Source organism: Symphalangus syndactylus, chromosome 11 (assembly GCF_028878055.3).
Source record: "Symphalangus syndactylus isolate Jambi chromosome 11, NHGRI_mSymSyn1-v2.1_pri, whole genome shotgun sequence".
NCBI classification, from domain to species: domain Eukaryota; kingdom Metazoa; phylum Chordata; class Mammalia; order Primates; family Hylobatidae; genus Symphalangus; species Symphalangus syndactylus.
In genome coordinates this window covers 120,887,096-120,904,276 of record NC_072433.2, presented here as the reverse complement: position 1 = coordinate 120,904,276, position 17,181 = coordinate 120,887,096, and the positions used below count along the sequence as shown (strand labels likewise).

The following is a 17,181-nucleotide window of genomic DNA, read 5'->3' as shown; positions in this document are numbered from 1 at the left end:
ACTAAGGCAGCAGTAGACAACTTGTATGTGGGGCTGGCAGGAAAAATGACCAAGAGTGTGAAAGCTAGAAGGGACAGAAGGGTCATAAAGTCCCCATTTCTTCTTCAAACAGTTGCAGGCTCACAATTTGCTAACTGCTCTGCTGTGGTGAGCAGAAACAGGCATGGTCCCAAACTTCATCAAGCATCTACACTTGTAAAGAAAATAGATATGTAATAAATCATCCTCCAAAATTGTATAAAATGGCAGCTCAGGTAAATGGTTTGAAGGAGAGGTCCATGGGGTATTGAGAAACTATAATGGACATGGACCTAGTTAGAGGAGGTTTCTCTGAGGCCATTGGATCTGAAGGGAAGAAGGCTTTCCATGGTATGGCAACAAGTGCAAAAGCCCTGTGGTAGGAAGGGACATGGAGACCAGTGAGAGGGTATAGAAGCCCAAAGAAATACGGCACCAGGTGAGGCGGGAAGGGGCTGGCCATGCAGGACTGTGAGCACTACTATGGGATTTTTGTCTGTATTTTAAGAGTACTGAGAAGCCAGTCGGGCATGGTGGCTCACGCCTGCAATGGCAGCACTTTGGGAGGTCAAGGCAGGCAGATCACTTGAGGTCTGGAGTTCGAGACCAAACTGACCAACATGGTGAAATACCGTCTCTACCAAAAATACAAAAATTTGCCGGGTGTTGTGGCATGTGCCTGTAATCCCAGCTATTCAGGAGGCTGAGGTAGGAGAATTGCTTCAACCTGGGAGGCAGAGGTTGCAGTGAGCCAAGATTGTGCCACTGTGTTACAGCCTGGGCAACAGAGTGAGACTCCATCTCAAAAAAAAAAAAGTACTGAGAAGGCATTCAGTGAAGTATTACTTAAGCAATAAATGTATAGTAGTCACAAATCTGACATCAGATTTGTGGTTTGAAAAGATTAGTCTTGCTGCTCTGTGGAAAACGAATTGCAGTTAAGAAAAGGTGGAAGTTCAGAGATGAGTGTAGCAATCCAAGAGGAATACGATAGTTTTACTAGCATATTGGCATGGAAGTGGAGAGAAATGGATGGATTCAAGAGATAGGAAGGAAGATCAACAGGACTTGGTAATGGATTGCACTAAGGGGATTAAGGGAAGGGAGATAACAAGGAAGGTTAACACTTCTTAGTTATGCAACTAGATTACTAGTAATACCAATCCCTGAGATAAAGAACACTAGAAGAAGGTCTTTGATACCCCTTACCCCCACTGGAATATTTCTTTAAGGACAGAAGAGGCAGTCAGTTGCAGATTAAAGATATTGGAGAGGAATGAGGAGCAAAGTCTTTGGCCTTGGAGGAGGGCCATGGCCCATTACCTTTGAACTAGAGAGAAGGATGGGGTTGAGCAAGTTGCGTAAATTTTTGAGGGGTAACAAAGAAAAACGAATTCTTTCATTTTTAGTAATAGAGGCATTCAGTTACCGGGTGACAAAGGCCCCTGAACTATCCAGGCAGCTATATTATTCCTGGCAATCCAAAGGTTTTTAGACCTGTTCTGTCCACTACGTACTGTACTACAGTAGCCACTAGCCACATGTGACTATCCAGCATCTGAAATGTGGCTGATGCAAATTGGGATGTATTCTAAGTGTAACACACACCAGATTTCTTAAACTTCGCATTAAAAGCAGAAGTATTTTCTAAAATATTGAGACTGGGCGGCCAGGCGCGGTGGCTCACGCCTGTAATCCAACACTTTGGGAGGCCGAGGTGGGCAGATCACGAGGTCAGGAGATCGAGACCAGCCTGGTAACATGGCGAAATCCCGTCTCTACTAAAAATAACAAAAATTAGCCGGGTGTGATGGCGGGCGCCTGTAATCCCAGCTACTTGGGAGGCTGAGGCAGGAGAATCGCTTGAAACCGGGAGGCGGAGGTTGCACTGCGCCGAAATTGCGCCGCTTCCAGCCTGGGCGACAAAGCGAGACTCCATCTCAAAAAATTTTTTGATTATATGTTGAAATAATACTATTTGGGATGTATGGGTTAAATAAAATATATGATTGTTTCTATTTTGACTTTTTTAATGAGGCTACTGGAAATTTTTAAATTACGTATATGGTTCGAATTATATATCTATTGGACAGTGATGTTACAGATAGAAATACAGCATAGTCAGGAGAATCGCTTGAACCGGGAGGCGAAGGTTGCAGTGAGCCGAGATGGCGCCTTTACACTCCAGCCTGAGCAACAGCGAGACTCTGTCTCAAAAAAAAAAAAAAAAGAAAAGAAAAGAAATTCATCCGAGTGCTGCAAGGCGTATCTAAGCCAACAGGCGGGAGCATCATCCGGTTTCACGCCTCTCTAAGACGCAGCCAGAGCTGCGGGACTTGCAGCGCGGAAATCTCGGCCCTGGCACCGACTCCCCCGAAAAACTACAAGGCCCGGCGTGCACTGCGCGCCTCTTGGAGCGGGAACCGGAAGGAACCGGCGCCTTGTGACGTCACGTCCGCCTTACGGGCGGATTCAGCTCGCTGCCTCCTAGGCGGGTGTCCTGAAGGTGGGAGCGGAGCGTCCGCGAGGCATTGGGGCGACGGGGCGGGTGTATCCGGGCTAACTTTACCGAGTCTGTTTTTGAGGGAAGAGGTTGTGAGGACCGTATCTTCCGGGACGCGTTTCACGTGGGAAGGCGCTCCACGCCTGGAACTGTCAGCAGCCGGCGCGTGAAGAGCTCCTGCTGCGGGCGGGCGCGGGGCCTCTGGCCTGGCAGCCGCAAGACCCAGTGGGTCAGGCGCTCACGCTGTTCCCACTGCACGGCTTCAGTGCCTTGCCTGGCACGTCCTATCCTGTAACTGGCCGACTCGGGGTCCCACCCGGGCTTCTCCAACGGCCGGGAAGGGGCTCTGCTTCCGGAAGTATTTAGGAAGGGAGCCAGCGTAAAGCAGGAGTCCCTTCCTCCAAGCATCGCTAAAGCCTTTTCTCACGTGGCACCCTTTTCTTCGGAAAGGACGTCAGTTTTTTAGCTTGTTGTAACTCTTCAGAGATGCGGTCTTGTGGGCAAATAAATGCCTGTTTAGCTGAGCTGTTATTTTCAGCTAAGAATTTCTTCAAGTTTTTCAAGATCTAGGAGGGGGTGTAGGCTCGAATTATAATGGACCCAGTGTAGCAAAACATTTATTCAACAGTTGTGCATGCTCATTCAGACGCACTACCTGAGTGAGATGATGCCGTTCTAGGCTGCTTCATCTTAAAGAGAGTCACTGTTTCTTCTGGCAACTTCTACCTGCCTTGGCTATTGAGGTTTGTGAATTGCACCTCTGGTTTAATTTCAGGTCGATGGCCAGGTGGTCTTTGTAAACTATACCGCCTTGTGATGCCTCCCTAGAAATGAGAGGTGAGTCCCTTCCAAACGAGGATTCTAGGATCTCATGCTTTCTTTTCTTGACAAGGCTTGCCCTGGCCCTCTGACTTTCAAGTCACAGTGTCTCACTTCCTGCAGATTTTTGTTTTAAATCACTGTGGTCTGATTTACCAGTATCATTCACTACAGTAGCAAGCCTGCACATTGCGCTGCAGGGGATTCATAACAATACTATCTTTCAAAAGCTGCGTGCACTGGAGGTCAGTAAAGCCTTTTTTGTTTTTTTGAGAGGGAGTCTGGCTCTGTCACCCAGCCTGGAGTGCAGTGGCACAATCTCGGCTCATTGCGACCTCCGCCTCCCGGGTTCAAGCGATTCTCCTGCCTCAGCCTCCCGAGTACCTGGGACTACAGGCACGCGCCATCACCCCCGGCTAATTTTTTTGTATTTTCAGTAGAGACAGGGTTTCACCACGTTGGCCAGGCTGATCTCGAACTCCTGACCTCAGGTGAGCCACCGCGCCCGGCCTTTAGTTTTGTTTTACAGTGCTTAGCTGTGTCTATCACCGTACAAGCTCATCTTCTACTGAGAAGCTTTTTGTATAATTGAGTCCAAATGAGATCAGGATGTGCCTAGTGAGCACTGATAGGGCCAAGAGTGAGAGATTTCCCTGCAAAGTATCCTAGGGATCTGCTTGTTGGTTTTTTTCTTCTTCTCCCCCTTTCACCCCCACCACCAAGTAGCTCAAGGCAAATTAACCAGGAAAATCATCAAATGTTATTTCTTGTAATAGTAATCACAGTTGACCTTAATTATGCTCAACGTTGTAGCAATTGCTTTTTGTAAGTATTACTTATTTAACCCTCACAGTAACCCTAAGTATTATTTAATCTTCACAATAATCTAAATAGGTTAGATACTGTTATTATCACTATTTTGACAGATGAGGAAACAGACACAGCAAGATGAAGTAGTCTATTCAGCATCACAGTTAATTTGTGGCAAAGCCAAAATTAGAACCCAGAAAGGGTGAATCCAAAGCCCACACCCTTAAGTAGAGCTCTATGAGAACACGTAACTGCTGAGAAACACTTCAGTGGGGGTTTACTAGAGGGCGGTAGAGAACCACTCTGCTGTAGGGGAAAGAAGAGAAAAATAAAATGCCTAGAAAAAGAAGACAGATAAGAACATCTATCCAGAAAGATAAACCTTATACAGTGAGGGTCTGCCCAAAGCAAGTGAGTCTGCAACCCTTTACGTGCTGTTTCCAGTGAAAATTGGAGTGGTGAGGACATTTCCTTCTCGTGTCCTTTAATGTTGAGTAGAGGCTGCAGACTCCTTAAAAATGTATCAGATATATAACATTAAAAAAAACTTGAAACAGTAATTTCGGGGATTGGTAGAATTTGGGGTTTCTTTGATCTTTCATTAAAGATGCAAAGGGGGCAGGGAGATAGTAGGAGAAAATGATCCATAGAGTTCCAGATAGGGAAACCTCGGTCTGCTCCATTTGAAAGACTTGAAGCATGGATATGAGAGGCTGTAGCATCGTGCACTGGTTCTCCTTTTCGTACTTCTGATGGTTGTGGCTTTTGATCAAGGTCTCAGCACCAGCTCAGACCATGTGGACCGCGGATGAGATTGCTCAGCTATGCTATGAACACTATGGGATCAGGCTGCCCAAGAAGGGGAAGCCTGAGCCAAACCATGAGTGGACATTATTGGCAGCCGTGGTGAAGATACAATCTCCAGCTGACAAGGCCTGCGACACCCTTGATAAGCCGGTGCAAGGTGAGACTTTTTCTCCTTGGCACGCTCCTGACTGTGGGAGATGGTAAAATTATGCATTGCTGTACCGTGCTCGGACAGTCGTGGGTAGGGTGTGAGCTACGATGTTAGGCATGTGTGCTTGTCCTCCGCTAGGTGGCGCAGTACCTCTGATGGCGGGAGACCGCCATGCTGGAACCGCAGCCCTTGGTTGAGTGGGCCTCTGGGAATCCCCTGGAGGAGTATACAGGCTGATTACACCTGAACACCGGGGAACATTCCGTTTCTCAGAACTCACACGATTTGTTTTTTCCCACAGTGACAAAAGAAGTTGTATCAATGGGAACAGGAACAAAATGCATAGGCCAGTCCAAAATGAGGAAGAGCGGTAAGCACGGGTGGGAATCTAAACAAAGATTTAGCTTGAAACCAGTGTCCATGTTTTACTCTCCTTGTCAGGGAAGAGGGGCCATGTCAGTTGAGGTGCATGGCATTTATTTCCTACTGACTGTCAGTCCAGTTGGAAGGACAGTACTCACTTGGAGAATGGAAATCCACCATCAAAGCGGAGGCGTCTAGCAACATGCTTTCCGAATAACTGAAAGTTAACCAGTATTTTCATGCTCAAACCACAGAGTCCCTGGGCTTAGCTATTCCACATTAGGTCTGGAAGGCTTTGGGTCTCTATAGCAGGTAGAGGATGTAGCTTGAGTGGCTTCTGAAGCCCAAGAAAGCAATCTTTTTTTTTTTTTTTTGACTCGGAGTCTCACTCTGTCACCCAGGCTGGAGTGCAATGGGGCGATCTCGATTCACTGCTCTGCAACCTCCCCTTCCTGGGTTTAAGCGATTCTCCTGCCTCAGCAGGCACCCACCATCACGCCCAGCTAATTTTTGTATTTTTGTAGAGACGGGGTTTCACCATGCTGGCCAAGCTGGTCTTGAACTCCTGACCTTAAGTGATCTGCCCACATTGGCCTCCCAAAGTGCTGGGATTAAAAGTGTGAGCCACCACACCTGGTAAGCAATCTTGAATGACAGGACGCTTTAGGCCTCAACAAGAATATGAAAATTCCTTAGAGATCTGGGGGTTTTTATTTGTCTGTTTCGTTGGTTTATTTTTTAAGAGACAGGGTCTCACTGGAGTACAGTAGTACCATCATAGCTCACTGCAGCCTTGAACTCCTGGGCTCAGGTAATCCTCCCACTTCAGGTTCCTGAGTAGCTGGACTACAGGTGTGCACCACTATGCGCAGCTAATTTTTTTCATTTTTATTTTGTAGAGATTTGGTCTTGCTGTGTTGGCCAGGCTGGTCTCAAACTCCCAGCCTCAAGCTGTCCTCCTGCCTTGGCCTCCCAAAGTGCTGGGATTACAGGCATGAGCCACTGCATGCCAGGCCGAGAGCTGGGGTCTTTACCTCTTCTTCTAGCTAGAAGGTTCCTCTTTGAGTTGGTTTCCACCATTCTCCTTGCCTTAACCTCCTGTATATGAGGAACCTGCTCCAGGGTCACTGTGGATTGGATTAGATGGAATTGTATCACCATGAGCACAAGTAGGATACCTCTGTACAAAAGATCTGGACCCTTGTTCTCTGAATGAGGTTTTTCTATAAATTAGTGTTTCTCAACTGGGGGTGATTTGCACCCCAGAGGACATTTGGCAATGTCTGGAGACATTTTTAGTTGTCACAACTGAGGGAGGGGTGCTAGTGTCATCTCATGGGTAGAGGCCAGGAATACTACTAATAAACAATCTACAGTGTATGGGATAGACCCCCCCACAACAAAAAATTTTCTGGCCCAAAATGTCTACAGTGCTGGGTTGAGAAACCCTGCACCTAATGCGTTGTTATTCATGATTGTGGTACCTTCTGGCAAAGCTCTCCGGGAGCTACATGGCCATCCTGGGTGCTGGTGGGATTGCTTTGTTCTGCTTCTAGGAACCAGACCCTCTCCAGCTTCCATGTGTCTTCACCTGGTGTCCTATCTTTGCCACAGGAGACATCCTCAATGATAGCCATGCTGAGGTCATAGCCAGAAGGAGTTTCCAAAGGTAAAGCCACATCCCCAGAGTATGGTTCAGCAGGACTGGGTTGGGAGTCCTGGAATTTACTTTTTTTTTTTTTTTTTTGAGGTGCAATCTTGGTCTTTTGCCCAGGCTGGAGTGCAGTGGCATGATCTCAGCTCACTGCACCCTCCACCTGCTGGGTTCAAGCAATTCTCCTGCCTCAGCCTCCCAAGTAGCTGAGACTACAGGCCCATGCCATCATGCTCAACTAATTTTTTGTATTTTTAGTAGAGATGGGGTTTCACCATGCTGGCCAGGCTGGTCTTGAACTCCTGACCTCATTATCCACATGCCTCAGCCTCCCAAAGTGCTGGGATTACAGTCATGAGCCACTGCACCTCGCCCAGAATTTACATTTCTAATAAGCTCCTAGGTAATACAGATGATATTAGTCTGTAAACTACACTTTGAGTAGCAATGTGGTCTAGACTAGTGGTTCTCTCTCTTTTTTTTTTTTTTTTTTTTGACACAGGGTCTTGCTCTGTCACCTAGGCTAGAGTGCAGTGATGTGATCTCAGCTCATTGCAGCCTTGGCCTCCTGGGACTCAAGCAAGCCTCCCACCTCAGCCTCCTGAATAGCTAGGATTACAGGCGCATGCCCCCACACCCAGCTAACTTTTCCTGGTTTTTTTTTTTGTTTTTTTTTTTTTAAAGGCAGGGTGTCACTATGCTACTCAGGCTGGTCTTGGATTCCTGGGTCTCAAACGATCCTCCTGCATCAGCCTCCTAAAGTGCCGGATTTACAGGCACAAGTCACGTGCCTGGCCTGGACTAGTGGTACTCAAGCTTGATTGTGCATCAGAAGAACCTAGAAGGCTTGTTAAAACCCAGATTGCTGAGCCCACCACAGAGATTCTGATGCAGCATATCTAGGGTGGAATCTCAGAAATTGGGTTTCTTCTTCTCTTTTTTATTTTTCTAAAAAAAAAAAAAAAGAAAAAAAAATAGTCTCACTCTGTCACCCAAGCTGAAGTACAGTGGCAGAATCATAGCTCACTACAGCCTCAAACTCCTGGGTTTAAGCAGTCTTCCTGCCTCAGTCTCCCAAGTAGCTGGGGTTACAGATAAGAGCCACCGAGGCCAGCTGAAATTGGAGGCTAACAAATTTCCAGGTGATGCTGATGCTGCTGGTGCAGGGACCGCACTTTGAGAATCACTGGTCTAGAGCATTCTCATAATTCCGCATCACTACCAGTCCCATTAGTCTACAGTAAGCTGTCTTAGTAATCACCCAACCAGAGGCTTTCCCCTTAACACAGAGATTGGTTGTTCATCCTAGTAACATCTTGCAACCCTTAGGTACCTTCTCCACCAACTCCAGTTGGCAGCCACCCTGAAAGAGGATAGCATCTTTGTCCCAGGAACTCAAAAAGGAGTGTGGAAACTTAGACGAGACCTCATTTTTGTGTTTTTCTCCAGCCATACACCATGTAAGTATATTCAAGCCTTTGGATTAATGTTAAATGGACTACTTCCTTATGTTTGTGTTATCCATAGTTAGGTTTTTTCCTAAAAAGCACTAATGGCTGAAGTAGCCACAGGTGGTCACAAGTAGCCACAAGTAGTGACAGTGCCTTTTTATGACAGGCCAGTGTACCTAATCACTTCTAAAGGTTTTATCTAAAGAGAAGACAGAGGCAAAGGGTATAGAGTCTCACTCACACTATTAGTCATTTCTCAGAATCAGGATTAGGAGCGTAAGGCTGAATCCTCACAAGATGTGAAGCCAACATGGGGCTTAGAAGTCCTATAGTAACTTATCCTAAAACTCATTTATTCAGTCATTGAACAAATACTTTCTACTATTTGTCAGGCACAATATGACATACTGAGTATACAGAAATGAATAAGACTAGCATATTGCCTACCTTCGTAGTCTTTTAGGGAATGTAGATAGTCATGGTTAGTTAGGGTAGATTTTGGTGGGTTATAAGGGTATGTTCAGGTGCTGTGGTTACATAAGACAGGAAGACCTAGCCTGGGGTGAGGGGGGCATCATTTCTATCTTTTGTTTTTCTTTCTTAAAAATTGAAAATAACTTCAACCTTTTGTGAATACCAACTCAGGATGGCAGCAAAATTTTCTCACCCTAAAATCTTTGAAATAAGGATATAAGATTAAACTTTAAAACTTTTAAGCTTTAAAACTAACATATGCAATTAGAGCAGAGATAAGAAATCACTAATGAAGAAATAGAATAGCTGTGTAGATTTGTTCATAACTCAAATTGAAAATATAGATATAGCTTAAGAAAGAATGAGGCCAGGCACGGTGGCTCACACCTGTAATCCCAGAACTTTTGGACTCCGAGGCCGGCGGATCACCTGAGGTTGAGAGTTCCAGACCAGCCTGACCAACATGGAGAAACCCCATCTCTACTAAATATACAAAATTAGCTGGGCATGATGGTGCTTGCCTGTAATCCCAGCTACTCGGGAGGCTGAGGCAGGAGAATCATTTGAACCCGGGAGGCAGAGGTTGCAGTGAGCCGAGATTGCGCCATTGCCCTCCAGCCTGGATGACAGGGCAAGACTCAGTCAAAAAAAAGGAAAAAAAAAGAGAGAGAGAGAGAAGAAAGAAAGAGTATAAGAAGAGTTTAAGAGTCAAAGCCCAGAAAAATGACAGGTAGGCAGCACTCATCCTTGCTCTATTCTTAGCTGTAAGGTCCCTAGTCCAAGGCCCAAAGGATGTTTCCTAATCAGCTCAGCTCCTCTCAAGCTGTAATATGCACATGAATCTCCTGGAGAACATGCAGATTCAGATTCATTAGGTCTGGAGTGGGGCCTGAGGTTCTGCATTTCTAGCCAACTCACAAGGCATGCCAGCAGTGTGGGTCCATAGACCACACATTGAGTAGCTAGGACCGGGGCGATGCCAGTGACAGGTATAGCCTTACTGTGGAGAAAGAAGCATCTGAGGATCACAGCCTGATGGCCTAATCCAAACTTGTCTAACCCACGGCCTGCCTGGCTACATGCAGACCAGGACGGCTTTGAATGTGGCCCAAGACAAATTCTTAAGCTTTCTTAAAACATTATGAGATTTTTCTTGCGATTTTTTTTTTTTTTTTAGCTCATCAATGATCGTTTGTGTTCGTGTATTTTGTGTGTGGCCCAAGACAATTTTTATTCTTCCAATGTGGCCCAGGGAAGCCAAAATACTGGACACTTACGGAGTTTGATTATGCCCTTATCAAACTCCTTAAGTCAGTGGTCAACAAACAGCTACTGATCTGTGAGAACAGTCCCTGAAAAAAAACAAGAAAGCTCAAGACTATGTAGTGAATTTTGCAAAACTAATTTCTTTCATTTTAAAGGATATGAGAGTTTTTTTTAAGTGATGGTAATTGAATTTTTTTTTTTTTTTCTCAATCTCGGCTCATTGCAATCTCCCCTTCCCGGGTTCAGGCAATTCTCCTGTCTTGGCCTCCCGAGTAGGTGGGAATATAGGCATGCGCCACCACGTCCGGCTAATTTTTTTGTATTTTTAGTAGAAACAGGGTTTCACCACGTTGGCCGGGCTGGTCTCAAACTCCTGACCTCAAGTGATTCGCCCTCTTCGGCCTCCCAAAGTGCTGGGATTACAGGCATGAACCACTGTGCCTGGCCAGTAATTGAGATTTTTAAAGATCTTCCTTGATGGAATAAAAAGTTAGCAACCCTCTGTTCATCTTAAAAATCCTCTGGAAATTTTGCTGGTCATCTTTTAAAATGTGATGTCCTCCCATGGTTTGTCTGCAGAGAGAAAGAACATTACCTAGAGAATGTAACTCTCTGGCTCCCTTGGCATTTACATCCTATGAGTAATTAATAATTTGTTGGCTGGGTTAGCTAATTCAGGCTCTTACTTATGAGTTTTATTAACATGAGTCAGGCTCTTGCGTTCAGGCATTCTGTCAAGATCCAATTTCCAAGCCTGCAGAGTGGGAGATGGACCCTGGTGAGTTCTCCAAAGTCACTGTGACCTTGTGAGGTCTCTGGAAGTCAGCCAGCCAACCTCTCCAGATATATTCCCACTTCTGTATCTCTTGCCTTTCCCACTCTTGAGTTGTAAAGATTACAGATGTATTATTTATACACTTTAGAAAAGCAACACTCATCAGGTTAGTGTTTGAAGAAATCTTTCCCTTCTCAAGGGAGAGCTGTGGTTCTTACTGACCTCTAGTTTTCTTCTGTTTCCTATAAGGACAGAGGAGGTCAGAAATCTCTAAACCAGCAAGAGGAAACACTGGAAATTTTGGAAACATTGGTTTAGACTAGGGATGTAATTTACTTTAGAGTCTTACTGTGGGGCCATGCATCATAAAATCTCCAAGATGGGGAAATTTTGAGCAATAGTTGCCAAATTTCTTTTCCTTTTTTTTGAGACGGAATCTCCCTCTGTCACCCAGGCGGGAGTGCAATTGTGCAATCTTGGCTCACTGCAACCTCCGCCTCCCGGGTTCAAGTGATCGTTCTGCCTCAGCCTCCCCAGTAGCTGGGACTACAGGTGCACGCCACCACGCCCAGCTAATTTTTGTATCCTCAGTAGAGACAGGGTTTCCCCATATTGGCCAGGCTGGTCTCGAACTCCTCACCTCGTGATCCGCCCACCTCGGCCTCCCAAAGTACTGGGATTACAGGCATGAGCCACCGCGCCCTGCCTGCCAAATTTCTTTATGAGATAAACCACCCACTTTTGTTTTCCAAAGCATCTTAGCGAATAGCATTCCACAAAATGCAGTTGGGAAACCTTGTTCATTCTAAGCCAGTGGTTCTCAGTTTGGAAAGTTTTGCTCCCCAGGAGACTTTTCGCAACATGTGGAGACGTTATTTTCATACTGGGACTGGTAGTGCTGTTGGCATTTAGTAGGTAGAGACCAGGTATGCTGCTAAATATTCTATAATGTATAGGACAGCCCCCACAGCAAAGAGTGATACAGTCCAAAATGTCATTAGTGGCCTGGCACGCTGGCTCACACCTATAATCCCAGCACTTTGGGAGGCCAAGGTGGGCGGATCGCTTGAGGTCAGGAGTCACTTGAGGTCAAGACCAGCCTGGCCAACATGGTGAAGCCTCGTCTCTACTAAAAATACAAAAATTAGCCAGGCATGGTGATGTGCGCATGTAATCCCAGCTACTCAGGAGGCTGAGGCAGGAGAATCACTTGAACCCAGGAGGCAGAGATTGCACTGAGCCGAGATCACACCACTGCACTCCAGCCTGGGCGACAGAGCCAGACTGCATCTCAAAAAAATGTCATTAGTACAGTGGTTGAGAAACCCTGGCCTAAACCCGTGTTTCCAAAACTTCCTAGTGGTAAAAGTTAGCTCAGATCTTTGTTAAAATATTCCATTTTGCATACCCTTCTCCAGAAATTCCAACTCACTGGGTCCAGGATAGAGTCTTCAACAAGAGCCCCAGAGGATTCTTATTAGGGAATTGTGTGCATGTGCTCTTAACTCATCTCAGGTCAGCTGGGAGAATAGATGAAGTCAGTAGTTCTCAAACTTGAGCTTGCATCAGAATCACCTGGAGAGCTTGTTTAAAAACACACTGCTGGATTCTGCCTCCAGAGTTTCTGATTCAGTAGGTCTACTGTGGGTCCCAAGAGTTTGCATTTCTGATGAATTCCCAAGAGATCCCATTGTGGCTGGTCCAGGGACCTCACTTGAGAACCATTTGTTTAAGTGGGTTCATTCTCTGCAGGTGGGGATGCCTCCATCATTCCGATGCTTGAGTTTGAAGATCAGCCTTGCTGTCCTGTCTTCAGAAATTGGGCCAACAACTCATCAGTAGAAGCCAGTAGTAACCTGGAAGCTCCTGGAAATGAAAGAAAATGTGAAGACCCTGACAGTCCTGTAACCAAAAAGATGAGACTTGAGCCTGGGACTACGGCCGGGGTGGTCACCAACGGAGCAGCTCACCATCAGAGTTTTGGCAAGCAGAAAAGTGGCCCAATCTCACCAGGCAACAGCTGTGATCTCACTGTAGGGGGACTGGCTGCTGTCACTAGAATAGCCCCTGGTAGTGCCAAAGTGATAGACGTTTATAGAACTGGAGCCAAGTGTGTACCTGGAGAAGCTGGAGACTCCCGGAAGCCTGGTGCTGCTTTTCACCAGGTGGGGCTGCTCCGAGTGAAGCCAGGCCGTGGAGACAGAACACGCTCCATGTCCTGCAGTGACAAGATGGCCCGATGGAACATCCTTGGATGCCAAGGGGCACTGTTGATGCACTTCCTAGAAGAGCCCATCTACCTGTCAGCTGTGGTCATTGGAAAGTGCCCATATAGCCAGGAAGCCATGCAGAGAGCACTGATTGGAAGGTGAGAGGGTAGGGAGGGCTCAATTGGAACAGTCATTCCAAGAGGCAGTCTGAGAGTAAGGCCTAAGAGCATTAAGAATCTCCATACCTTTTGATCCAGCAGTTCCACTTCCAGGAATTTGTCTTAAGGAAATAAAGTATTTGAACATTTAGCTTTGTATATAATTTTTTTTTGTTTTTTTGAGATGGATTCTTGCTCTGTCACCGAGGCTGGGGTGCAATTGCGAGCTCTGGGCTCACTGCAGCCTCCGCCTCCTGGGTTCAAGCGATTCTCCTGCCTCAGCTTCATGAGTAGCTAGGACTACAGGCATGTGCCACCACACCTGGCTAATTTTTGTATTTTTAGTAGAGACGGGGTTTCACCATGTTGGTCAGGCTGGTCTCAAACTCCTGACCTCAGGTGATCCATTTGCCTCGGCCTCCCAAAGTGCTAGGATTACAGGTGTGAGCCACTGAGCCTGGCTAATGATTTTTTTTAAAAAGAAAAAGTAAACAACTGAAATCCCCAGTAATAGGAAATTAAGTGTTTTCTTTGTCGTTAATATTGATGAATAGCTGGGCATGGTGGCTCATGACTATAATCCCGACACTTTGGGAGGTCGAGGGGGCCGGATTGCTTGAGCGCAGAAGTTCTAGACCAGCCTAGGTAACATGGGGAAACCCCGTCTTTACAAAAAATACAAAAACTAGCCAGATGTGGCACGCACCTGTAGTCCTAGAATAGGGGAGCTGAGGCAGGAGGATCACCTGACCCTGGGAAGATTGAGGCTGCAGTGAACCAAGATCATTCCACTGCACACCAGCCTGGGTGACAGACCCTGTCTCAAATGAAATAATAATATTGATGAATATTTAATGTGGAAACATGTTCATAGTGTTTAAAGAACAGTTTAGAAGATAAAAAGCCAGTTTTGGTCTTAAAGTACATCCACACATAAGAAAAATTGTAAGAGGATGAGCGCCAAGGTATTATTAATAATCTCTGAGTTGTATTATGAGTGGTTTTTTTCTTCTTTGTTTTTACTATATTTTCTAATTTTTCTACAGTGCACATACATTGCCATTATGTATGTTTTTTTAACCCTAAACATTAGTTTGGGGTTTTCAAAATGTTTTTGTAGTGACAAGGTTTCACTGGGTCTCACCCAGGCTGGAGTGCAGTGGTACAGTCATAGTTTACTACAGCCTCCAATTCCTGAGCTCAAGTGATCCTCCTGCCTCAGACTTCCGAATAGTTAAGATTACAGGCACAAGCCACCACACTTGGCTGATTTTTAAATTTTTTTTGTAGAGACGGGGTGTTGTTGGGTTACCCAGGCTGGTCTTGAACTCCTGGCCTTAAGTAATTCTCCCACCTTGGCCTGCCAAAGTGTTGGGATTATAGGTGTGAGCCATCTCACCCAGCCCTAAACATTAGTTTTAATTTTTTTAAAGTTAAAAGTCAAAGGATGACCACTCAAGTGTGGTCTCCCTAAAGGAGGCAGCCAAACTCAATGCTGTAGTAAATTAGGGCAGGGCAAAGCCATGGCCAGGGCGACTCGTAGGTCCATATCAAATGTGAAGCCTCAAGATATGGTCCAGCAATTCCACTGCTAGGTACAACCCAAAATAAATGAAAACATACATTCACACCAGTAGGCCAGGTACAGTAGCTCATGCCTATAATCCTAGCATCTTGGGAGGTCAAGTCAGGCAGATTGCTTGAGTCCAGGAGTTCACGACCAGCCTGGGCAACATGAGGAAACCCTGTCTCTACAAAAAATACAAAACTTAGCCAGGCATGGTGGCACACACTTGTAGTCCCATCTGCATGGGGAACTGATGTGGGAGGATCACCAGAGCCACGGGAGGTTGAGGCTGCAGTGAACTGAGATTTCACCACTGCACTCCATCCTAGACAACAGAGGGAGACCCTGTCTCCAAAAAAAAAAAAAAAGTATATATGTATATAACAAATCCTGTACATAAATATTCACAACAGCATTATTCATAATAGACAAAAAGACAAAAGTCCATTAGGGGATGAATGGATGAATCAAATGTGATATATCCATACAATGGACTATGATTCAGCCATAAAAAGGACTGAAGTACTGTTACATGCTGCAGCATGGATGAACTTGAACACATACTGCTAAGTGAAAGAAATCACATATTGTATAATTTTATTTATGTGAAATATCTAGAACAGGCAAATCCATAAAGACAGATAATAGCTTAGTAGTTACCACAGGCTATGTGCTGTGGCTTATGCCTGTAATGCCAGCACTTTGGGAGGCTGGAGTGGGAGGATCGCTTGAGCCAAGGAGTTTAAGACCAGCCGGGGTAATATGGCAAAACCCCGTCTCTACAAAAAATTTAAAAATTAGTCGGACATGGTGGTGCATGCCTATAGTCTCAGCTGCTTGGGAGGCGGAGGTGGGAGGATTGCTTGAGACCAGGGGGCAGAAGTTGCAGTGAGCCGAGGTCATGCGACTGCACTCCAGTCTGAGCAACAGAGACCCTATCTCAAAAAAACAAGAAATTTAAGTGGTTACCAGGGAATAGAGAGTGAATGCTAATAGGTACGAGGTTTCTTTTTGGGGTGATGAAAATTCCTTAAATTACATTACCGTGATAGTTGTGCAGTTCTATGAATATACTAAAAACAATTGAATTATCCACTTCAAATGAGCAAATTTTATGGTATGTGAACTATATCCCTATAAAGATTTTTTTTTTTTTTTTTTTTTTTTTTTTTAAAAAGCCAACCCTAGGCACTGTGCCCGGGATGTTTTCTGTTTTTCCTATTCTGGTACTTGCAGTTGCTATCTGCTTCATTCTACACCGGCATCATGTTGGCTTCTAGTTTGTTCAAACATACAAGAGAAAAAAATGAAGCTTTTATATTATAGGATAATTTTGGGTTTTGGTGTGTTTGAAGGATTCCCTAGGAAGCAGGTGCCAACACATTAATGTTTCTGCTTAAACTTTTCAAGTTTCTCAAAGCCTATATCAGGAATGGAGTTTGGTGTTACCTCCCTGAAGGATGTTGACTTGATTCTTAGTTATCCCTGCAGACTGAGGGAGAAGGATCTTCTTCCAGCCATGAGGTTCTTACAATCTTGATTCTATTCTGGAACACTGTCTGCCCAAATAAATAAACAAATCCCCACACCTGCTAAGGCTCAGGGGTGACGATGTGAGCCACAGTCCCAGATACTGTTTTCTCTAGGCATGCACCTAAACTGAATGCATTTTCCCTTACATTTAGGTGTCAGAATGTATCTGCTTTACCAAAAGGCTTCGGAGTTCAAGAACTAAAAATACTGCAGTCAGATTTACTATTTGAACAGAGCCGCTGTGCAGTGCAGGCAAAAAGGGCTGACAGCCCAGGTCGACTTGTTCCTTGTGGGGCAGGTAAGAGATCCGGGTTAGACCTGCCCTGGAGTAACTGCTCCCCTGACTGAGAGTGGCCCCGGAGGGTCTGCATCCTCGCAGCCTAGGAAGGCAGTTCACCACTCTAGTGGCCAGTAGTGCGGGCTTTAGAGACACCCATACTGGGTCAGGTTTATGCTGTTGTGACCCCTGGCATGTTATTTACCCTCCCTTGGCCTCAGTTTCTTTGTCTTCAGATTAGAAGAATATCATTTATCAGGGTTATTGGGAAGATTCAGTGAGAAATTCTGTTTAATGCATTTCCTGTGTGCCCAGCAAATAATAAATGCTCAGTGATTGTTAGCT

At 45.4% G+C, this 17,181-nt stretch overlaps 1 protein-coding gene across 8 annotated transcripts in view; it reads left to right on the top strand.

Annotated features, from left to right (window-relative positions):
* The first annotated feature begins 2,503 nt into the window (after window positions 1–2,503).
* Window positions 2,504–17,181, top strand: part of ADAT1 (adenosine deaminase tRNA specific 1) — a 32,430-nt gene continuing 17,752 nt past the window's right edge. Inside the window, exons 1-8 of one of the 8 annotated variants that reach the window (XM_063612435.1) lie at window positions 2,504–2,524; window positions 3,297–3,358; window positions 4,925–5,114; window positions 5,410–5,478; window positions 7,086–7,140; window positions 8,455–8,585; window positions 12,844–13,459; window positions 16,712–16,857. In XM_063612435.1, coding sequence (XP_063468505.1) covers window positions 4,946–5,114; window positions 5,410–5,478; window positions 7,086–7,140; window positions 8,455–8,585; window positions 12,844–13,459; window positions 16,712–16,857 — 1,186 coding nt within the window. In that variant the 5' untranslated portion in view covers window positions 2,504–2,524; window positions 3,297–3,358; window positions 4,925–4,945. The other 7 variants (XM_063612436.1, XM_063612434.1, XM_063612433.1 and 4 more) reach the window with 7 other exon arrangements.